Source organism: Toxorhynchites rutilus, chromosome 2, assembly GCF_029784135.1.
Source record: "Toxorhynchites rutilus septentrionalis strain SRP chromosome 2, ASM2978413v1, whole genome shotgun sequence".
Classification (NCBI taxonomy): Eukaryota; Metazoa; Arthropoda; class Insecta; order Diptera; family Culicidae; genus Toxorhynchites; species Toxorhynchites rutilus.
Genome location: NC_073745.1, coordinates 62981443 through 63006525, shown reverse-complemented (window position 1 = coordinate 63006525; position 25083 = coordinate 62981443). Strand labels below are relative to the sequence as shown.

Here is a 25083-nt window from a genome sequence, read left to right as displayed (position 1 = left end):
GAAAGGCATATCAATGTCATTTATATTATCACTCTTGCAGGTACAGCATCCTTCATGAGTGTATCTTGGCGTTGTATTTGTGGAGCAATTAAATTCAACAGTTTTTCCACTTGTTCAGGTGTTATTCTCAACACTGCTCTGTAATCTCTATAAAATTGTGTAATGATACATTCAACTGAAAACCTAAGATGAAAACTACCAATAAAGAAGTCGATTTCGGACCAATCATTTGACAAATTCGGACCTGATTGCTGTTTCTGACTATTTGATGGACATTTGAAAAATCGCCTGGCATCCCAGGTAAACCCGTGCCGTAGTATCTAGTTTCTCGCCAGCAGCTCACACTATGTGAACGGACAAGGCGAGTCAACCAATTGTCAAGCGAGTCCACCGGGTCAGTAGCTGCTCATTGTCAAGTCAGCTACTAGCAACGTATAAATGGGCCTTAACGGATAGTCTTAGCTCTGTCGAAGCTATCCGTTCAGTGAGGCCGGAAAAGCACTCGCCGTACTTCCTTGAGAGAATACGAGAAATTTTGAGTGCTTTATCCAGACGCTGTTATGTCATTACCTTTGTCTGGGTCCCTTCACATTGCTCAATTCCGGGTAATGAGAGGGCTGACTCATTGGCAAAGGTAGGTGCAATTGAAGGCGATATTTATCAGCGTCAAATCGCTTTCAATGAATTTTATTCTTTAGTTCGCAAAAATACCATCGCAAACTGGCAACGTAAGTGGAACGAAGATGAATTGGGCCGGTGGTTTCACTCGATTATCCCTAAGGTTAGCCTCAAACCGTGGTTCAAAAGTCTAGACTTGAGTCGGGACTTTATCCGCACCTTCTCCCGACTCATGTCCAATCACTGTTCGTTAGATGCACTACTCTTTCGTTTCAATCTTGCCAGCAGCAATCTCTGCGTTTGTGGCCAAGGTTATCACGACATCGAGCACATTGTTTGGTCGTGCGAGGTGTATCTGGTCGCCAGATCGAATTTAGAAAACTCCCTTCGGGCCCGAGGAAGACAGCCCAATGTGCCGGTGAGAGATGTGTTGGCTCGGTTAGACCTTGATTACATGTCCCATATATATGTTTTCCTTAAAGCTATAGATCTTCGTGTGTGATTGTCCCTACATCCTAATACCCTCCTTTCCTTCCTTTGCGGGTAATTCGTCCCCTTGCTATAAATAGTAGAATAAGTTGAAATGTAAATAAACTATAGATATACGAATAGATTTAAGAATTGAGTGCTCATCAACATTGTTACAATTTCCTTATATCCCATCCTTCTCCTAAAAATATGTCACCCTTCTAAACTCGAGTACACCGCGAGTAATCGGTTTTCCACCTTACTAACCATAGATGTAAGAAAATTGTTTCTATATATATATATAGATTTAAAAATATATTTAAGAATTCGGCTCCTTTAAACTTAATTAACGGAGCCTGTAAAAATAAACGAATTAAAAAAAAAATTGATGAAACTCCTCAGGAAACTTTCCGAGAAAGCACTAATCACTAAAATTATACAAAATCGAAATTTACTTCAACTCTCTACCGCAAACCACAAGATAATAAATGCTCATAAATGCTCAAATTTTACCTAATTGAGTCTGGTAAATTAGGACATAGCAACCGTTAATGCTCTGACAGTAGAGTTTTGTGACAGTCTTATTTCGACCCAATACAATTTTGTGATACTCGGCCAAATCCCGCGCTGAACATCTCTATCTCGAATCGACGAGTGCTATCCAGAAAAAAACATCGAGCGTTCTTTCTCCAGGAATGCATTCCCTCGAATAATAATCAGCCGGTCGACACCTGTGTGCGTGGGCAGCCACAAATTCCCGCTATCTCTTTTCTTCCCTATCGTGTTCATTCTGAGAGGATCCAGACATCATATAAATATTCTCCGCTTTACCTTAGTGTAGAACCGACGCTTGTGCTGATCAGTAGTGATATATCATCGCACGCCGAGCTGCGACCATAACGTTTTGCCTACCTGAGCATTAGGGCTATCCTGTTTATAAAGTTTGTTTTCGCGGTGACTGATACTCAAAACAAGTGAAAATGGCCCAAGAACTGAAGGTGGATTCGCCTAATGTGCACTATGGTGAGGATTACATTGAAGTCGATTATCAGTACCAAACCACATCGGTTCTCAGCACAGGACCCACCGGATTTACGGTAAGACCATGGAAACTTTCTAGAACTGTGATTATGGTTTCACTGTCAAGGACGTGGCAGTAAGACTGAAATTGAAAAATCGATAATCGCTTCCCACTTATGCTACGGTGGGCGGTGAAGTCTATCCCACTTGGCATCGCGGCTGGAAATTGCATCATATTATTGATTGAATTATCTATATCCGATTATACTTTTTTTTGTATGCTTTACTGTACTAAGGCATACGGTAATAGCCCATTGGCTGTTCCAATTTTACTTGTTGGTTAAACATGTTAACTCCATTGGCATACTCTGGCAAATGAAGGTTTATTGTGCTTGCTGTATTGTACCTGTTGAGTGCATCAGCGAAATTTGAGAAGGCAACTCTTGAAGTCTGACCGTAGGAGCGTAAGCAAAAAAGTTTTTGTTAAGCCGGCGAAATGAGAATCGGTAAATTGAGGGCCAGAAAAAGTTCCGATGATTCCTATTGAGGAATCTAGATTGTACAAAATGTGTCACCAGTATCACTAGCAGAACTGTTTTGAAGTTGTAAAGAAAAAAAAATTATTTGCAAGCGTATTCTGAAAATGCTACAGAAAGCATTGATGAGTGCATTGTTACTACATATGCCGCCAAACAAATCGACGTGTTTCTGCTAATACCAATTAGCGCGAACATATCTCAGTTCAATCCAATCGAGATACTCCCCGATATTCTGCGCCGCGAATGACGTGAAATAACAATGTTTCTTGCTTTATTCTGGAAGCAATCCTAATTTTTCGCTCCTATTCGATACCCAAGTCGATAACATATGAAGACACGACTTCAAATATCATCTAATGTTAAACTAGAGTTACGCAATTCGCCTTCGGGAATACTGTGACTAGAGCCATCTCACGTCATTCGCCGCGCGAAATAGAGGGGACTGTCTTCTCCAAACATTTCATTTCAATTTCAAATTATAAAGTTTTGATGTTGTATAATGCCTGATAATCGCTTTAGCCATTGTCGTGACACAGGTGTGTACGATTTCAGCAGTCATCACATCGAACGATGATATGCAGCTGCAGGGCGTACTGTTTCAGTTTATCTTGGGAAATTCCCCGCCCGGAGGGCTGAACACATTCAAACAATTGCTACATTTGTAGACTGAACGCTGCTATCAGTAGTAGACTAGAAACATGCAACAAGTGCGCGGCTGTCTCGTGTGACATGGTGACTTACTGATTCGGCAGAGTTTATTTACCTTTCCTGTTCGTTATCGGAAAGCAGTGTTCTTTGACCTTCTGACGCTTTGTCATGATAATAGGAATGCTTCATCCTATGATTATCTTGATGCACTGAGAGTTAGAAATGATACGAAATTGGCCCTCTATGCAGGCCAAATCTTTTTGACGTAGAACTACGTCTTTCAGGAAGGGTGCCAAATCAGAAAACAGGTCACGATTTTATGAAATAAAGTTTACGTTAATAACTATTTTTGCCGCGAACGGATTTTGGCGATTTACATACCAAACGAATCGGAAATTCCCTAAGATTTGATTGATATGCTGTACATTACAATCCCATAGTTTGTATATGGTTTAAATTGATGAAAATTGGAAGCATTCCCATTTCCTCATACATTTGTTCTGTCCATTTGTGTGCTTTCCCGAACAGAGCTGTCAATAACGAGCAACTTATCGACGAGCAACGAAGGGGAAATCGTAAGATGTAAAGTAAGATGTGAACAAAGGAAAAGAAGAAGAACGAATGGGGAATATTTGCCTAGAGTATAAACAGTTGATCTCACTGAGGCAAACTTTCATTCTTCGTGAGGAAATCGACTGAACAACATCGTTGCTGGTGAGCTGGACGGCGAGTGATCGAATGCCTTTCTCAAGGCAATGGGGGTGGAGGAGTGATATGCTGGATAAAGTAAAATTTTCCAAGGGCCTTCTTGAAGGTTAGAGACGAATGAACTGAAGAAGTTTATAGTCTCAAGCAAGGGAGGAAGGAAAATTTTCAGTATCGTTCTGTATTGAAAGCAATGAATATCGCTTGTTCTTCGTTGTTTTACGTCATCACATGTCTTCGTTTCGGTTTGAGCTGTGGACGCGACCAAATTACTGACTCGATGATGTATCTAGCATTGCAATCATTGCATCAAACTGACGCTATTGCATTAAGGTTCTGAGCTACACAATTGTGTGGGGAATCATCAAGCTAGGCTATCGTCAACTCACCAAGAAAATAAATGTTCTGGAATTTTGTCTGTGATTTGGTTTCGCATGACGGTAGCAAAACTCTCTCCACAAAGGATGACAGCTAAGCCAATCTATACTGGCAATATAAACAGAAAAGGCTTCTTGAGAAGAGCGCAAAACGGAGATAAGTGTGTGTATATTTAGTTGCTTCAAGCCATCGATATATGGATATTTGTATTCATACGTGCGTGCTTCATAACCCGTGCGTAAAAATAGTGCATCTTCGCTACGCTGAAACTCCATTTGTATCTGCTCCCGTGTGCATTGGCCCTGTAACGATGCAACAATCGCCTAATTTTTTATGCTATGATTGACGATTGTTTTGTGTTGAAAATTATGCGGTCCTAATGATAATATAACAAGGAGGGGAGATAGCGGGAGGGAAATATTTACGCTAGGGTATTAGTAATGAATCTCTGCTGAGGCAAATATTCAGTCTTTTTCCAAGCAGTTAACATTGTTTGTGTTAGGTCATCAATGCATTGAACTGACGCTAGCAGTTGTTAAGCAGGTGTTAAGGTTGTGCACCAAAAAAATATTTGGGAAATACCAATAATTCAATAAGTTATATTAAGTTATTAATACATTTGGGCTCGCGTGCCAATCGCGAAACTGCTTTCAACTAGGATTGCATTTGCGCTATTCTTGATCATAATGAAGCTGTGCTACTCTTTTCGAGGTTGTTGAGATTAACATATAGAGTTTATTTAGTCACCAAGAAAGTAGATGTCGTTCTGGAATTTTGTCTGTGATTTAGTTTCGCTTGCCAGTAGCAGAATGACAGCTGCGCTTATCTCGAGCATGTATTGTTCTGCGAGCATAAGAACGAATCATCAAATGATTCTACAATAAAAAAAATATTTCAGGGCGACCAAACTGGTTGAATGGTTATTTCAAAATTATAAAATGATATCCGCAGTTATAAACAAGCGACTTGAATTAAACCACAGCGTAGTTCTACGTCAACAATGCGGTCGTGTCTTAAACACAACCTCCTATAATTTTTTTCAATTTAAAGCGTTTTTATTCAGATTGTTCGTTTTTATAATACATATTTTACAGTGCAAGTTACACAGTCTGAACTTTTCATCTTTGGTTCTGTTTCCGATGATAAAACAATGGCGTCAAGGCATCGTTGAAGTTTGTTTACAATTTCACAAGGCATCCTCCCCTTGACGGCAATTGCGGTGTCATCTGCGAACAGAAAGAACGCGCAGCCATCTCCCAGGGGAGGAATGTCGTAGGTGTAAAGGCTGTACAGCAAAGGGCCCAGCAGACTTCCCTGCGGGGCCCCTGCCTGGATGGGGAATGTGTTTGATAAACGGCCATTCAATACCCTGAACGACCTTTGCTGAAGATTTGCTTCGTTTTCACCGAATGATTTTCACGAGGTAAGTTGGAAAATGAAAGAAACGGAGATTATTTACAAGTCCGGAGATAATTTACAAGTTTACATTGGGCCTGATCACGAACGTCACTTCACGGTGAAAACGAAGTGAATTGTATACGGCTGCCCCCAGTGTGTGTAGAATCCGGAAGAGTTCATCCGTCGTGACAACTTTGATGAACTCGGTGTTATTATGAATATCACGATACTGTCACGTCACGGCGAAAGACAAGTATATTTGTCACTTGTGTTTTAGATGGTGAAAGCTACCCAGCAAACATTAAATCGCATAACAAGCGTATATATAATATCATATGCCCTAAATTTTGGTTGACATATAATGCGCCTAACTGGCATATGCATGCAAAAGTGGAGGCCATATACATAGATGACAAATGTTTACCGAATTAGTTTGGATGAATATGCCACTTTGACCGGCTATAATAGCGATTATTTTGAAATTGAATTGCGATCTTATATGAATATATTCATGAATTGTCAAAGCACCCAATACGACTTTTGCCATACACATATACGATTTATTACAGACATTTAAAAAAAAATATGGCGCAAAATATTTCCGTAGAATGTTTAATATAACCTCACGAATCGCCATTTTTATATATGAGTACTTATGTTTGTAGAAATAATAATTGTTTAATTGACTTGTGTTGGGAGTGGAATATAAATGATTAAAATGGCACAGATTGATGTTTGGTGAAAACTGCTCCGATGTGGGTTCGAACTCCGGTCGTCTGGATTATTATCCACCAGCTTTCTCGCGCGGCTATCTGAAATTTAATTCAACAGCGGTTAAAACTCATACATATGATTCGATATGATATAACCTAATACATTCTACGCAGTAGGATCAGCCATTCCTGGTTGCCGATTTTATTATTTAACTATGTTATTTAACTATATTAATTATGTTATTATGTTAACTATGAAAAAGATCTTTGATTTCCCTATCATAGAAACCAAATATATAATATCATTGAACTGGAATAATAAAAAATAAATAAATATCAATAAAACTATCTTAATTTTAAATTATTTTTATTACAATGTTCACTGTACAATTTGTTTTCTCAATCATATCCAACTAAATTCTGATTACTGTTAAATAAATTGCAGAGCTGATTTTTGTAATTCAAACATTCGTAATTGGTGGACAAGACCCGAATCAGGTAGATAGTTACATCGAATAAGGCCATTGATCTTTTGTTTTTACGTAATAGATATTTTCAACGATATTGTTTTGAAGACATACTTTGTATGAAAGAATATTTATGTTTCAAATAAGGAAAAAATGAATCTCTCATTGCTTTTAAATTAATAATGTTTAAATTATTCGTTTAAACAGATTCGTGGAAGGTTATCAGGCCGGCTTCATCGAAGGTCGATTTACTGCTGACCAAATCTTCACCTTGCGGCAGATCCTCCAGAAATGCCGTGAGTACAGAGTCCCTACGCATCATCTATTCATCGAATTTAAAGCCGTATACGATTCAATAACACGAAAAGAGCTGTGGAGAGTCATGGACGAAAACGGATTCCCCGTGAAGATGACAAGACTGGTTAAGACTACGATGGATAGAATACACTGCTGTGTGCGAATATCAGGTGGCTTATCTGATTCATTCGAGTTCCGCAGAGAGCATCGACAGGGTGATGGTCTCTCTTGTCTGGTGTGCAACCGATCACGACATGACCCAATTAGGTAGTAGTGCAATGATCGACGGCGATGAGTTCGAGGTAGTGGACCAATTTGTCTACCTTGGCTCGATAGTAACGTCTGACAATTATACCAGCCGCGAGATCCGGAGACGCATTATCAATGGGAGTTGTACCTACTATGGTCTCCACAAATACTTAAGATCAAACAGACTTAGCAGTCGGGTAAAATTTTCCCTGTACAAAATGCTCATAAGACCGGTTGTCCTCCAAGGGCACGAAACTTGGACAATACTCGTAGAGAACCTGCGAGCACTCGGAGTCTTTGAACGACGGGTGTTAAGAACCATATTCGGCGGCGTATGGAGGCGAAAGATGAATCGCGAGCTCACGCAACTCACCGGCGAACCCAGTATCCAGAAAGTGATCAATGCTGGAAGAATACGCTGGGCAGGACATGTTGCAAGAATGGCGGACAACTATCCTGCAAAAATTGTGTTCATCGGGAATCCGGCAGGTACGACGCGACGAGGAGCACAACGAGCAAGCTGGTTAGACCAAGTGGAGCATGACATGGTGAGCACGGGATGCCCGCGTAATTGGAGAGAGGTAGTCACGAGCCGAGTTAATTGGAGAAAAATTGTGAATCAGGCCATGTTGAAAATGAAAAATAAGAACAAGGGATTTATGGAGTCTCATATGAATTGGCAAAGGATACATAATTTCTCCTTTGAGTATATAAAATAAATACTGCATGCTCTAAACCAGTGAGAGTCATCTTTTACCAGAGGGGCCAAACTAGAGGCCAATGAAAATTGTCATCTCGAATTTCAAAAAGTTACCCCATACAAAATGTTCACCACCTCGAAAAAACACCCTATGCAAAATATCAGCTTAATCGGACTTAAGGAAGAGTGGCGCAAAGCGGTTAAAATTTGAGCTTTTTGACAAAAATAAAGTTAAGATAGCTGACGACGTGTCATGCAATTTTAAGACATTTGGCATCAAACAATTTTTTTTTTGAAAACCCCGATTTCCGGTGATTTTCCGGTTTCAACAAAACTCAAATTTTAACGTTTGCGACACTAGTAAATGAAGTCCGTTTGAACTAATATCTTGCATTGGAAGTTCCATATGAAAAATCGAGATGATAGTTTTTATTGGCACCCTAAACGATAAGTTTTGGCTAGTATTCCGAAAAAAAAAGTCCCAGAATGTAGAAATGACAGTAGATCTCGACGTTTCATGCAATTTTCAATACATCATCAAAAAAAATTTACTAACTGTGACCGTTTTACAACACTTGAAGATTGAGCTTGAGTAGTCTATACAATTCGTAGTTGCTCTCCGTGATTGACCTGAACCAGCTCTGCGCCACTCTCCCTTAAGTCCGATTGAGCTGAAATTTTGCATAGGGTGTTTTTTAGAGGTGGTGAACATTTTGTATGGGGTAACTTTTTGAAATTCGAGATGACGATTTTCATGGGCACATGTAGGGGATTCGCGCGAGGTCAAGCTCGTGGTCCAAAAGTGATCATTGGTCATACCCAAGTTTGAGGATTAAGCATGTACTGATTCCAGTACATAGGATTTATTTTTCTTTTATGCGAAAGGCATGAAGGCGGTTATGAATACTCCTCAGTATAATACCAGACACTCATAAGTTATAAACAATTGAAAGTAAACATCCTTGGAACAACCTAATAATTCAAATGTTCAAAGATGAAAAGATCAGATGATTCAGTAGCAATTCGGAATAACCGTACATTTTAAAGCAGCGGTCGTAGTAGGCGTATCTTAAATTTTGTAACAACAAATTCTTTGGAAAATCTGTAACTTTCGACGGTAAAAAATTTACGTTGATCCGTTTTGTTTTGAAAAAGCGGTGCAGTATGGAAACCGATAGAAGAAATTTGGTTTCGGACAGTAACATTGAAAATCAGGTACTAAAATCGTGAAATTGCTGAAAGTGGCGTGTATGATGTGCTGAAACGTTTCCGTGAACGAACAATTGTTGTTCATATGGCCAGAGGACGCGTCGTAGTGGAATTTACGGTGGAAAGGTGAGGTTGTAGGTATTGAGACCAATTACGGCAAACTCGGTTTACGACATCGCCAAAAAACACAATTCTAACTTAAATACCCTCCAGAGAATCGGTATGCCAGAAGGTTATTGTAATTTATGGGTCTGCACGCACCAAATAGGACGCTGACGCATATCTGGTGGCCAAAAGTTGCACAACAAGGTTTTGACGTAGTACGAAGGATGTATGTTGATGAATGACGAAACGTACGGAAAGATGGGTTTTGGATGAAGTTCTTGATTTGGCAAAGGATTTGCAGCTGTGGACCTAAACCTAAGGTTCTCGTCACAAACAAGACAAAATTCGAAAATGTATAGGGAAGAGTGCCTGCTGAAACGTTGAATCAAGGTTCACAAGCTTCCAGTGAAGTTTTGGCCAGATTGGCAAGCTGCCACTACAGTCAAGAGGTGCTTCAGTGGTACCGTATCAATGCGACCAGTTGCCCTTCAATAACGCCAAATCGAAAAATATTGGGCAAATGTCAAGCGGAAATTGAAGACGGGTGCCATGGTGACTCGGGATGCTGCAGATATGGAGAGATCGTGTAGTAAAATGGATGCTGAGATTGACCAACAGCTTTCCAAACTTTGATGGAGGATATCCGAAGAAAAGTACGAAAATTAGTCAAAACTGTAACGGAATACTATTTTCAATAATTTTTCATGAAAAGAACAATAAATTATCTGAATTTTGATAAAAAAAACATTTTCTGTACTTTTAACCAATCCCGAGTGTCTATATGCATCAAACTTTACTGTAACGTTAAAACAAGTTCGTATCATTGTTTGAGATTCGCAAAATATGTTTTTTTTCATTTTCCAGGTACGACCAGAAACCACCGAACTCAGCATCCGCACGGATCGCCGCGTGCCTCGCTTGGGTCTCATGTTGGTTGGTTGGGGTGGCAACAACGGTTCCACGCTAACGGCTGCCCTGGAAGCCAACAAACATGGTTTGGAATGGAGGACGCGCACCGGAACGCAAAAAGCCAACTGGTTTGGCTCAATTACGCAAGCATCCACGGTCCTACTGGGAACAGATGCCAGTGGACAAGATGTCTACATCCCGATGAAGAACCTGGTGCCGATGGTCAATCCCGATGATATAGTGGTTGACGGGTGGGATATTAGCTCGATGAATATCGGGGAGGCAATGGTACGAGCAAAGGTGCTGGATGTACCCCTGCAGGATCAAGTCCACAGAAAATTGTCCCAACTGAAACCCCGCCCGTCCATCTACGATCCGGCTTTCATAGCAGCAAATCAGGCAGAACGAGCTGACAACGTAATCGGGGGAACCCGTCACGAACAGTACGAACAGATTGTGAGGGACATCCGCGAATTCAAACAATCTTCAGGCGTGGAGAAGGTGGTAGTTTTGTGGACTGCCAACACAGAACGTTTCGCTGAGGTCAAAGAAGGGCTGAACACCACAATGGCAGAGTTGAAGAAGTCTTTGGAGGAGAATAAATCGGAAATAGCTCCGTCGACCATTTTTGCAATGGCCGCCATCGCAGAAAATGTAATTTAACTTGTATGATAGAATTACAGCAAATTTAATAAATCTTTGTGTTTTTATGGAACAGTGCATTTACATCAACGGATCACCGCAAAACACATTCGTGCCGGGAGTGATCGAAATGGCTGAACATTACGGAGGATTCATCGCGGGCGATGATTTTAAATCCGGTCAGACCAAACTGAAATCGGTGCTGGTTGATTTTCTCGTGTCGGCTGGCATCAAGCCGGTCTCTATTGTGAGCTACAATCATTTGGGCAACAACGATGGAAAGAATCTCTCTGCGCCACAGCAATTTCGATCGAAAGAGGTATGTGGAAAAACAAGCACAACAATTATTCATTAATTCATTTTATTATACGAACCAGATCTCAAAAAGTAATGTAGTTGATGATGCGATTGCTGCTAATAACATTTTGTATAAACCCGATGAACATCCCGATCACTGTGTGGTCATCAAATATGTCCCATATGTTGGTAAGTGATGCGAGTAAAGGATTACGACTGCTAGAATAACATGCCTATATTTGCTTCTCAACAGGTGACAGTAAACGAGCCATGGATGAGTACACCAGCCAGATCATGCTCGGTGGCCACAACACGCTGGTGATTCACAACACCTGCGAGGACTCACTGCTAGCATCCCCATTGATTCTGGATTTGGCTATTCTAGGCGAGCTTTGCTCCCGTATCCACATCAAGAGGAAGTCCGAGACCAGCGCTGAATATCAGCCCTTCAGATCGGTATTGTCAATTTTGAGCTATCTTTGCAAGGCCCCTCTCGTGCCACATGGTACGCCAGTGGTGAATTCACTGTTTCGTCAGCGGTCGGCAATCGAGAATGTCCTGCGGGCGTGCGTTGGTTTGCCTCCAATCAATCACATGGCTTTGGAGCATCGGGTGAGTAATTTTGTCTAGCACGTTTATGGAACTTTACTCACTTTACTTTTTTTTCTACCCAGTTCAACTTGAATGTAACCGCCAACGAACCACCAACGAAGAAAAGTAAAATCACTAATGGATCTTTACCAAAGGTTCATTCGAATGGAAACTGTAAAGACGTTCACCTCAATGGGAATGGCGTTAACGGTACGGCGAATTGTTGAGGTTATTGCTCTTTCAGTTCGTCATTCATTCAAAAGAAGCCAGATTTTATCATCCTTGAACAGCGCGGTTTCATTTGGAGTCATATTGTAAAACAAATTAAAACACTTTTAAGTGTTTGATATTCGAAATTGCAGTGTCAAAGTATTAGTAGATGGTTATGTTTACTATCATAGAAATCTTGCCATCTTGACAATGTCCAACAGCTGTGAATGATCACATTCCATTTTTCTTCCGGGAGCTACCTTGTGAACTTGAACTCATTATTGGGTATGTAGTAATTTGAGCTATACATGTCTGTGGTTTGTAGGAATTATACAGGATCACTTATTGTTCAAAATATCTCACATTGTACTGCTATGGTTTGTTTTGTTTAATCTTCGAAAGCATAACAATTATGGTTAACCAACATTTTGCCCATTACCTTAATCAAATTGGTTGTGTCTTATGTGATACCGAATGATATTGCACTTTGGACCAATTACTCGTGGTTTACCCAAGGTTAGTAAGAATAGCATTTTAGCTTAGGGCATGGGAATAGGGTATCGTTCCTCATTAGAAAATAGCTGTCAGCACCAAGCGTTGCACATTGTGACCAGGCTTCCCAACATAGAGCATATGGAGGTTTTTTTTCGGGAATCCGAAAGGTGCTAACTGGCGGTGCTCTAATTCAAACATTGCCAAATTGATTCATCAATGTCATCGCAACCCCCAGCAAACATTAAATCGTATAATTTTGCACGTGCCAAATCTTACAAGAAATCCGAATAAATCATAATCGCATATAATATCAATCAAAGTATGTATCGTGTATATTTCAAATCGCATAAAATGTAAAAACTCGATTTTATATATCATTATCAAATTAAGTCGCAATTCGGTATAATAAACATCAATTTTATGATGTACATTGTCGTAAAATATATTTAATCCGCATCATATGCGTATATTACGCTGCTGCAGTTTGTGTGTCGTATAAGCGTATAATTTAAATCGATTCAGTACTGTAGTAAATCGTGTTGCATGCTGAAGAAAATCATGAAACAGTAAATCATATTAGATCCTAATAAAGAACATATTACATCATTTTGAAATGTCAATGAAATGCTGATGCACTCGAAAGTTTTAACCGCTGTTGAATTAAATTTCAGATAACCGCGCGAGATAGCTGGTGGATGATAATCCAGACGACCGGAGTTCGAACCCATATCGGAGCAGTTTTCACCAAACATCAATCTGTGCCATTTTAGACATTCATATTCCACGCCCAACACGAGTCAATCAAACAATTATTATTTCTACAAACATAAATACTCATATATAAAAATGGCAATTCGTGAGGCTATAATAAACATTTCACGAAAATATTTTGCGCCATTTGTTTTTTTTCTATGTCTGTAATAAATCGTATGTGAGTATGGCAAAAGTCGTATTTGGTGCTTTGATTCATGAATATATTCATATTAGATCGCAATTCAATTCAACATAATCGTTATTATAGCCAGTCAAAGTTGCATATTCATCCAAACAAATTCGGTAAGCATTTGCCATGTATGTATATGGCCTCCACTTTTGCATGCATATGCCAGTTAGGCGCATTATATGCCAACCCAATTTTAGGGCATATGATGTTATATATACGCTTGTTATGCGATTCAATGTTTGCTGGGTCGTTTCTAACCCGACAGGCAGTGGCGTCGACTGGGGGTGCGGACCGCCCCCGGGGGTACACGATTTTAGGGGTGCAGACCTCATATATAAACAAATACTTCACCATTCGGCATGCACCATATACAGATAGCAAAAAGAGGGGTGCAAGTGGGATTTTGTGAACTACAGTAGAACCTCGATTATCCGCGAGCGGTTGATCCGCGATGCGGGTTATCCGCGAAAGTGAGTTCCCTAGTAAATCTATAAATCTTCCCGAAAACCTTGTCAGTGAGTGTTAAGGCGCGTCCACATCATGCCGAATGATGCCGATCGGTCTGTACCAGGCGGCATATTCGGTTCGTTATGTAATGTGGACGCCCCATCGGGTGAACGAAGCCGAAGTCCCATCCGATGCACGAAGTCATCACGAGCACACGAAGCACAATGTCGTCAACGCTAGTTTACTTCGTTTTGTTTTCGTTCGACTTTCTCGAACCGGACCCGCTCGTTTCGGTTTGATTCGAGTCGGTTTTCGGCACGTCGGCATGCCCGGGCGGTACATTTAGTCGGCTTTACCGGGCGGCCAAGGCCGATTGGCGTGATGTGGACGCGCCTTTAGAGTCTTGCTTTTTTGTTTTGGTCATGGCTTTCACATTATCTGATCACTGATGTACACGAAATTACAGAATGATAGTTCAATAATCTCTGCATTGATGAAACATAGCTTTCATGCTAAAATATATATTTTTCGTGTTTGTACCTCATTTTTAGTCTTATATTGCATTATCCGCGATTTTCGTTATACGCGATGGCCTAGCCCGACTATTTCGCGGATAATCGGGGTTCTACTGTATATTCAATACACCCATATCTCGCTTTACGGCCTTGATACGTTCCACGAAATTTGGCCGCAAAGCGAAAAGCCATATAAGGAATCAATTATTCTAATACAAATTCATACAAATTCAATCAGATCGGTTCCAAATTTGTTGAATATGTAACATGATTTATCATTCAAAATGCATTTTATCTTTTTGTTTTTATTTCATTTATAAATTAAAATTATTTATAAATTAATTAAAATTTATTTTATTTGAATCAAAAATACAAACAATAGATACAACATACATACATAAAAACCAACAATAATCAAAACAAAAATGAAACAACTCCATGTTACATGGAATATACAGTGACTCAAATCCGTAATCGTACTCCACCATGCAGATCTGTTTTCCCTTCTTTTGAAAGTCGAAAACAAGTTTTCGGAACATTCTATTCAGATAAAATTATAGTGTCATATGAGAGTTAAAAGGTTTGCTATCTGTTTTCAGAATAATGGTTTTTATTTCTCTAAAAATGGCGAATGTATGTGCTAATGTATGAAAATTGAATCAAACTCATAATAGTACGCTGGTTGAAATCTCTACTCGATTTCGAAGGCATTGGCCAATTTCCTAATTCCATCATTATTATGGTATCCCTTGTTCATTGCAACTATCTTTAGCTGTCTTTAGATTTATCTACGAGTTTTTTGGTGTATTCGTTTTGTTTACACATGTTTACATTACAATTACTCAAAAGTTATCGATATTCCTCCATAATTTTCCGACATCAATCCCTGTAAAAAAAAAAGACGGGTGGGTAATGTCGGGGACATAACCGGAGTGACGTAGGACTAAACAAAGGGGACAGCTTTTGTTAAATATATATTTTAAATATATTGTTTTATTTTCTTCTCCTACGTGAATACCTACCTATCTACCTGAAAAATAGATTAGTTTACTGTTTACTCTTTATGAATATGTTGATGGTTCTGAAAAGAACCTTTGGTGTTGTGTTTTTGTTATCACTCGATATTTCCATCTTGTTCGGTTAAACCTTCCTGTTTAGCTATTGCGTTTGCCACTCGCCACAGCTTTCACAGTTGGAAAATTTCTTCCCATCCAGCTTGTGACATGTTGTTCAGTAAATTACATTTAATGTGACGTGCCGGAGAAACACTTTGCCACTCACTGAAACTATTTGTTGTCTTGATGAGCGCCGAACCGAAGCTGCTCTGTTCTTGATGCGGGTTTTCTGATTGTCGTGAGCAGCTTTGCAAGTCAACTCGAGCACTCCGACGGCCGAAACTCTATAATCGCTGTTAGGTATACTGGTGCTCCGGCACCAATCCGTTCGGCCTAGTTACCCTTGCGGAGCAATCAGTGAATGCGACCAACAGGGAACTGGAGACCTGCACGGTTCGAGTGAGACTTTGTGTTTCCCTTAACTCGTCCTTCTTTGTTACGTCCACGATGCCGATGCCGTACAACCACACGGGTTTACGGTTTGAAAGAAAATAAGATATTTTTTTGGGGTCCGCGTGTTTTATACTCTAGCGGTACACACTCACAGGATAGAGACAAATCGGCAGACTGAGCCAGAGGGGCGAGCCCAACGAAACGAACGAATGAGCGTTAAAAGGGAGCGATGGCAAAAAAAATACATTCATTACGATTTGTTCGCTCGTTGGATTCACATGCAGGCTAAAAAGGGTCCTTTTCAGGATCACAAAATTATCTTCAATTTAAAGAGTTTATTGTTTTGTTATCACTCGATATCCCCATCTTGTTCGGCTAAACCTTCGTGTTTAGCGATTTGTCGCCAAACGCCACAGTTTTCACAGTTGGAAAATTTCTTCCCATCCAGCTTTGTGACATGTTGTACAGTAAATTACACTCAATGTGACGTGCCGAAGCGCCACTCAGTGTCGCATTGGAGGCGATTTTAACCTGTAATTGAACATTTGCGATGACAGTGGTACAGTGTCGACTTTCAATGTGGGGTAATAATTTGGATCTTTATGTTTACAAAAATGTCCAACTAAATAAGTCGCATTACATGTCCGTCCAACTAGCTAAATGTCGAACTAATTGTAAATTACTGTACTTTCAATCTGGAAACAATTTAAGAATTGGTGAAAATTGAATAATCAGGAAAGTCCCCAACTATCAATAAGCTCAGAACAACTGCCATATTCACATACTCATCAGATCCTGGCAAACAAATGATTAAAAAATCAATTTGTGTTTTATTATTATTTTGGATAATGTTTTAGAAAGCATTGAACTGTATTTCCTAAACTCTTTTTTGGAAGGTTTAATGGCCCTGAAAAGCGCCTTGTTTTATGGAATGGTTCCAATTTAGAAAACTTAGTACTCGTGGTTTTGAAAAAAACCATTTCGAACGCCCTCGATGCCGCCTTGTTCTGGTTTTGCCACCAAAGCAGTTTGTATAAAGAACAAACTTTTTTCTTCTGCTACCTGATGCCGTTTTGCGATTGCGTTTGCCACTCGCCACTCGCTGCAACTGCCTGTTGTCTTGATGTCCACCGAACCGAATGTATTCTGTTCCGAATGCGGGTTTTCTTATCGTCGCGAGCAGCTTTGCCAGCTAACTCGATCACTTCGGCGGCCGAAACTATATAACGCCGGCTGGGTGGACTGGTGCACTGGTACTAACGCGCTCGGCCTAGCTACCCTTGCGGGAAACTCCAGATCAACACGGTTCGAGCGGGATTTTGCCTTTCCCTTCACTTTTCCTCCTTTACCATGTCCAGACATGGCTGCTTGGGTTGGTTTGTTGATGTGTTGTGATGCGAAACGATGTGGTGTACGGTTTGAATGAGAATGTCGTTACGGCAGCGGAGCGGGGATTTTTAAGCTGACTGAGACTGCGACCAATGTTTCGTTCATTTTTTTCTTTTTCCTTTCCAATCGTGCTTCATTCTATTTCGCTGCTGCTCTGGTTGCTCGTTTTGGTCGGTACGATTTGAGGAGCACTAAATGGACCAATCAAAAATGGGCACATAGTGCATTTTGACAATGCTTGATATTTCACAATTATTCAATTATTTATCTCAAGAAAGATGAAATGTTATTCGTTATGATAGATGCGTAGATATATTTCCTATCAATTGATGCAAAAACCTTTGCGATCTATTGAGAAATGCTCGAGTTAAAAGCGTTCCAAATCTTGCATTTTTTCCTACTTGTTCAGTGCCTAGATTTCCATTTCACCCCCTATATCTTCCGGTTAGACGTAGTCCTACGTCAAAACTAAGGATGTTATCTGTGTAGTAAATTTAGAAACCATTAAATTTCTAAAAATGACGATTTTAAAAACAACTTAATGAAAAAAAATTATAAATATACCTTCCGAATACACCAAAAAACTCGTAGATAAATCTAAAGACAGCTAAAGATAGTGCAATGAACAAGGGATACCATAATAATGATGGAATTAGGAAATTGGCCAATGCCTTCGAAATCGAGTAGAGATTTCAACCAGCGTACGATTATGAGTTTGATTCAATTTTCATACATTAGCACATACATTCGCCATTTTTAGAGAAATAAAAACCATTATTCTGAAAACAGATAGCAAACCTTTTAACTCTCATATGACACTATAATTTTATCTGAATAGAATGTTCCGAAAACATGTTTTCGACTTTCAAAAGAAGGGAAAACAGATCTGCATGGTGGAGTACGATTACGGATTTGAGTCACTGTATGTATGTACACATACCTTTTTTTTGTTGTTTGAGTTATTGTCTCGCAAATATTTTTTCACTTCTATACAAAAGTGATTTTGAATCAATCTTCAAATTTTTTTGCCGTTATAACGGAACATTTTAGGCCGTAAATCGAAAACGTGCCTGAATTGAAGAGAGCCGTTATAGCGAAATGCCGTATAAAGAGCGGCCGTATAGCGAGGTATGGGTGTACGACAATTTAACGTTGCAGAATCGTCTTGACTCAACTGATTAGTTTGGCGATGACAGTTAAATTGACAACACAAACTTGACTCGCGGATCATTTTTTTTTAAGCCAGAGCCTTTATCTAACCCATAAAGCTGTGGTGGCCAACCTGCGGCCCGCAGCCTGATTTGAAAAATGATGGAATTTTTTTTTCATCTGAGTCTTGCATGAATATAGTTAACAATTTCTTAAGATAACTGAATAAAATTAACTTTGTGAGTAAGTCTTGTTAACCAAGCTAATCGTTTTCTGTTTTCATTCCCATGTTTTCTATGCTAATACAATCTTCTGACAATTGTTCTTGTTAGTTCTCAATTAACTTTTTCGCACTGTTCTGTTGTTCTGCTCACACTCACATTTATTCATTCGGGTAACTGCATTAATTGCTGTCAATATTGGTACTTAGGCGTCGTGCACAAATTACGTAACGCGATCTTATGTTTTTAACGAAAAAAAATTATTCATAATAAAAATTGTGCTCTGATGACGTTGATGCGGATTTTTTTATTTCTTCGATTCAGCAATACAAAGTGTTTTAAAGTACATCAGTTGAGATAAGAAATAACTTTCAACAATTTAATAACTCTAAGAGCACTGAGTAAGACCTTTTGATTAACTGATCGTCATTTGAAGGAAAATTTACACAAAAAACCTTGATGATGACGTAAATACGTAAGTACCCGAATGTTTCCAAGTTTCTTATAAGAGTGAGAACAGGATGCATGAAAATGTGAGTCCATAAGAGAGAGAAAGCCACCACTAGCAAAAACGAAAAGCGAGAATTAAAAAAACGAAGCAGTCCAAACCGAACATCACAAGCCATCTGAACAATTGAAACTTGGGCCTGCAAGCTAAAACGGTTCACAACTTAACCAAATAAAAAAAACCAAAGCGAATTCATGTTGTTCGATAAACAAATGGAAAATTGATTTTTGCCCATTTTCTTACACTGAGAATTTACAAAGTATCGTCAGCTAGGTTATCACTACAATAAATCGAATTAATGGTCGCAGTAGTTCAAGGCTCCTACAGAAGATCGTCAGCTTGGAAAGACGTTGACACACCCCTGGCGATGAAAGCTGATTTTTCTAACAGATTTGGGAATTTTAAAGCACAAGAAAGGTTTCTCGAAACTTTTACTATTCCATTCAGTTTCCTTGATGAACATGCCTCTTAAAAAATGCAGATGTAACTCATTAAAATGCAGTGTGATTCAGAACCGCGTAACAAATTTGATAACCATGTTCTTTTGGATTTCTTCTCTAAATTTGTTACAAAGCGCGATTTCCAGAACTAAAAAAAATCTCCTGTTATTGCTTTTTTATCTGGATCTATTTGTATGAAAATTTTTGAGAAGTTGAGTTTTTCGCTATGAAACAAGTGAAATCGAAATCAATGAGCAAAATAACTGACGATATCATTTGGAAAATTCGCTTTACGTACCGTACAATAAACTGGCTCAAAAAAGTTGTCTAGGTAAAATCGAAACAGCATTGGAGTATATTTGTATTTTACAATACATTTACGTTTTCTATATTGAAATAAATTAATAATATTGTAATATTTTTTTTAATGACTGAAAGAACACTCAATTTACCCGTGATCATATTAGAAGTCTTCGTATTATAAAACAGAGTAGTTTCTAATTTAAATGCTATAGTGAGGCATAGAAAAAAACGGAGAAATCTATATTTTATATTTTACATTTTATCATAAACAGCAGTGGAAAAAAATCATTTTTTTGAGCAGTGAGAAAACTCAATTCAAATGCAATCAGGGGAAGACGGCCACCCTAAGCATAGAGTACAATTAAACACAATGCATACAAAATTGAGGCATTTCATTGTGTCAGCATCGATCTTTAGGATGTTTTCCGCAATCACGCTGACTTCCAAAAGATTTTTTTTTTATTTCATAATGTTATATGATAAATTAAAAAAGGTAAGAAAAAGGTGCTAATAAAATCATGACGGGTCAAGTTGGCCACCACTAAGGGTGGATGGCACCATGAAATTAGTCGTGAATCTAGGCGTATAGAGGATGAGTGTATCCGGCAAAATTTTGCTACATATCAAGGTCGTTGTATTTTAGATCAAGTGTGACAAGAGTAGGACGTGTTATTTTTCCTGAATAACACATAACGTGCTTAATGTACAACCCTTGCGAAATTATCATATTCAAAAATTATTATATTTGGTGTCTGAAAAAACATCAAATTTATCATGAACGCGCCTTAAGTTATTCAACCAAAAATTGAAGTGATGTGATGTTCTCATTCAATTCGTCAATTAGTCGCGTTCGGAGGTGCGTTTATGGCAAATCATATCTCTTACAATAGTGGCCACCTTGCCGCCGCTATGAATCAAGCAAGAAAGTGTCTCAATAATTCTATGAAATGCTTTTAAAACATACCGTTTTCTATACAAACACACTAAACAGACCTATGTGTTTACTATTGCAACATTGGTTTCACAGGACACTAAAACACTAAATTGCTTGCGAGCAAAATAACAAATCGTTGCTCGTCGCCATCAGAAAAGTTTATTTTCATTGTTTATCATGAAACGTCATGATAAACAATAAAAATAAACTTTTAAAACAATAAAAATAAACATCTTAAAAATAAACCTATACAAACGAACAATGAGTATATATGATTGAGTGTAATGCAATACACCAAACTAATGTATTATAATTGTCCAATAGTTGATTGTCTCAATAATCTAGAGATTGGTCATCTTACCCCGGGTGGCCGTCTTCGTCCCGTCCTCCCCTACTACACACAATCACAGTTTTATTTCAAGATCCCGTCCATTCCCATCAACTTTTTGTATTAAAAAACTATTTCAGTTCATTCACCTCTAACTTTCAAACGTAAACTGAATATAGTCGCTTTTGCCACCCTTAGCAGGCTGCGAGCGAGCCGTGGCTTAGATGTACATTCTGTCAAATGTATACCGGGAATTTGTGATTTAGGATCTTCTCGCTGGACAACACGCGTCTAACAGATGCACACAGTTGCAGTGATAAAAATGAAACATCGAAACACACTTCATGTGAGATGTTCGCTAGCGTTCACAGCTCGAGGGGAAACATGAAACACAAAACGAGCAGACTAAGCGACGTCTGTTGTTTCGGGCACAGAAAGATTCTGAAATTTTCCTCAGAGGAAATGCAATACATATACGCTAGCGACAGCGTACATACTGTGCAAGGGTGTTCGTTTACATCATTTACTTCGTTTACTTCGCAAAAATTCTCTTTTCGCTATCCCCCTTCGTTGCTTCTATTCTAGCGGCTGCATAAGTTACCCGATATTGACAGCTCTGTACGGGAAAGCACACAAATGGACAGAACAAATATATGGGGATATGGGAATGCTTCCAATTTTAATAAATTTAAACCATATACAGACTATGGGATTGTAATGTACAGCATATCAAACCTGTTTTCTAATTTGGCCCCCTTAATGTAAGACTTAGTCTATTCATCATATGGCAGAGGACATGACTACACCCAAAGTTAATTTTTAGCACATGTTATGGCATCCCGATTTATTACATTAAATAAGCTGAAAAATAACAGAAAATAACAACTCCCCAATACATGTATATCATTTGTATAATATACTAGTAAACCCGGCAAACTTCGTCCCGCCCATTTACTTGATTAATTCGCGAGTAATGCAGAAATTTGTGTTTTATTTGTATGGCAGCCACCCCTAAGAGAGGGGGGAGGGGTATCTAACCACCATAGAAACATTCATTGCACCCTAAAGTTTCCATATACCTAATTTGGTTTAATTTGCTTGATTAATTCTCGGGTAATGCAAAAATTTGTGTTTCATTTGTACGGCAGCCCCTTCTAAGAGAGGGGGAAGGAGTATCTTATCACCATAGAAACATTTATTGCATCCTAAAACCTCCACATGCCAAATTTGGTTTCATTTGCTTGATTAATTCTCGAGTAATGCAGAAATTTGTGTTTCATTTGTATGGCAGCCCCCCCTTTGAGTGGGGGAAGGACTGTCTAACCATCATAGAAACATTTATTGCACCCTAAAACTTTCACATGCCAACTTTGGTTTCGTTTGCTTGGTTAATTTCCGAGTAATGCAGAAATTTGTGTTTCATTTGTATGGTAGCCCCCCCTTAGAAAGGGGGGAGGGGTCTCAAAATATCACGAAAACCTTCCCCGGCCCCAAAAACCCCTACATACCAATTTTCATGTCGATCGGTTCAGTAGTTTCAGTAGTTTCCGAGAATCAGACAGACAGACAGACATCACTCCATTTTTATATATATAGATAGATAGATAGATAGATAGATATGCTAGAGCCAATATGAGCGAGCGAGACAGGATCATATGAAAGCTTTCCGTATAGTTTACCAAATAAACGGACCAGACAGAGAAAGAAATATTCACGTTCATGTTCTTCTTTATCCTCTTAGAAAACATTTTCCAACTTCATGTTGTGATGAGGCGTAATATTGTCCCGCTTCTCTATAACAGCACTGGCAGTTATATGGATAGCGTGATCGTGTGAAATAGCTTTGCATTCCAGCCGGCCTTGGTTCGATCCCTATTTGACGTCGTATGGACTTTTTTTTAGCACAATCCCAAATAAAATGAGAAAAGAAAGCAGAAAGAGATGTCTGCTCGCATACATACAAACCATTTTTAAAATTTTGGAACAGCTCATTATTTGCGCATTTGACCGTCCAGCACATGAAATGGTATCATTTCTGCCTAAGATGAAATGTTTTCAGTCAACGCTAGTTTGGGTGTACGCTGCAACAGTTCTTCGATCAAAACTTACCGTCACTCAATCTTGCAAAAACCAAAAATATACTCTTCCATTCATCTCGTATACAATTGGATCGCCATGATGGGCTCGTCGTCAACGGTACGACATTAGAGCAAGTCTAGAAACATGCCTGATTTATTTTAGTTGATTTATTTTAAAAATCAAAAACTATTCATTTTTGAACAATTTTGTGTCAATAACTCCCAATTTAGAGCAGCAAGAGCAAATTTCCCGTAAAGTTATTGAAGAACAGTCATTTTGTTGAAGTTTTCAATACATATGAACGGTTTAGGACCTGTTGGGTCTGATCATGAATTTTATTAGTTGTTTTTGTTGAAACTAACATCAAAATTTCAAATACAAAAACAACATTTTTACCATCAGATGTTTTCCGCTAGACGGGCAGGTGGCATCTTATCTTATCTTCTTTGTTTTTAAGAGGCTTTAAACTTTGCAGTTCATTCGCCTCTAGGTGGCATCTTATTGTCACCAACATTTTACGCTAGCCGGGCAGTGGCAACTATATTGCCACCATTTTTTTCAATGTTTTTTAATGTTTTGTGTATTGAAAAATTTTTTTTTGTGTATTTTAGCATCTAAACATGACGTTGTATTGGAGTTTGCCTTGATTACATGCCTAGTTCTCACGGCCCGTTAAAGGATTAAATCACTTCAACGTGATTTAAACGTAATTTGTGGAATTCTGTGGAAAGTGTCTAAATTCCTGCCGATCAAACCATTGATTGATATGTACTATGCGTTTGTACCATCTACGCTACAATATCAATTTGGGGAGCGACCAGCAAAACAAAACTGCAAACCCTATAGTCAACGCAGAATCGATGTTTGAAAGCTGTTCACAAAGGGCCTTCCTTGTATTCGACCGTCAGGCTGTATAAAGAAGCTGCACCTTCGATTCTTCCGATATTAGCACTCCGTGATCTTCAGTCTCTAGTCTAATTGAGTCTAAATGCACAACATACTCACTAACTCTGCTGTTTTTCACAAACAATCTCTTCAAAGAAACTGTCTTAACAATTAGACTTCCAAATACCGAAGTCGCCTCTATAGCGTGTTTCCCTAGCGATTATCATGGGAGGGATGAATGTTAGTGGGGAGAGGTATGAATCAGGATTCACTGTGATGAGTGGTTTGATTTGAAGTTTATCCATTTCTTGCTTTGCATAATCACCATAAATAACATCTATTACAACCATCCTCCTTAGGGGCTTCGGGCCCTCTACTCTACATGCTGCTATAGCATTGCGCACGGTTTGTGAACTCTATTCAATACGACATTTTACGTTGCAAACGTTTCGTTTTTTCTATACGCAAAACATTTATCTACGAATAATGCTTCCTCCTGTACTGCTTTCATATACCACTCCCCTAACACACTTTATAACTAAACTGTCGCACCATAAACCATAAAGTCGTCTTGAATTCACCAATAAGTTTTTCGATGACAGCTAAATTGACGGCAAAAATTCTGACTCGTGGATCACATCTTCTTAGCAGGGTCTAGAATGTCCCTTTCCGCTGGTTATGCATCCTGCAAGATGTCGCAAATAACACGAGCTTGATTTTCAGGTGTTTTTATTCCAATTATTTATTTTAGGCTCATTAGCATTTTAGCTGTAACA

At 39.0% G+C, this 25083-nt stretch overlaps 1 protein-coding gene across 2 annotated transcripts; it reads left to right on the top strand.

Annotated features, from left to right (window-relative positions):
• Positions 1 to 1873: 1873 nt before the first annotated feature.
• LOC129768562 (inositol-3-phosphate synthase) lies at positions 1874 to 13523 on the top strand. 2 transcript variants are annotated; one of them, XR_008741690.1, is made up of 7 exons: positions 1874 to 2183; positions 10379 to 11077; positions 11142 to 11384; positions 11443 to 11551; positions 11616 to 11974; positions 12037 to 12448; positions 13330 to 13523. XR_008741690.1 is itself a non-coding variant. In XM_055770292.1 (6 exons), the coding sequence occupies exons 1-6, from the start codon at positions 2067 to 2069 to the stop codon at positions 12178 to 12180; spliced, it is 1671 nt and encodes a 556-aa protein (XP_055626267.1). In that variant the 5' UTR covers positions 1874 to 2066; the 3' UTR covers positions 12181 to 12520. The 2 variants fall into 2 exon arrangements, 1 of the variants encoding a protein (XP_055626267.1); XM_055770292.1 differs by lacking the exon at positions 13330 to 13523 and having other exon boundaries at positions 12037 to 12520.
• Positions 13524 to 25083: the final 11560 nt, after the last annotated feature.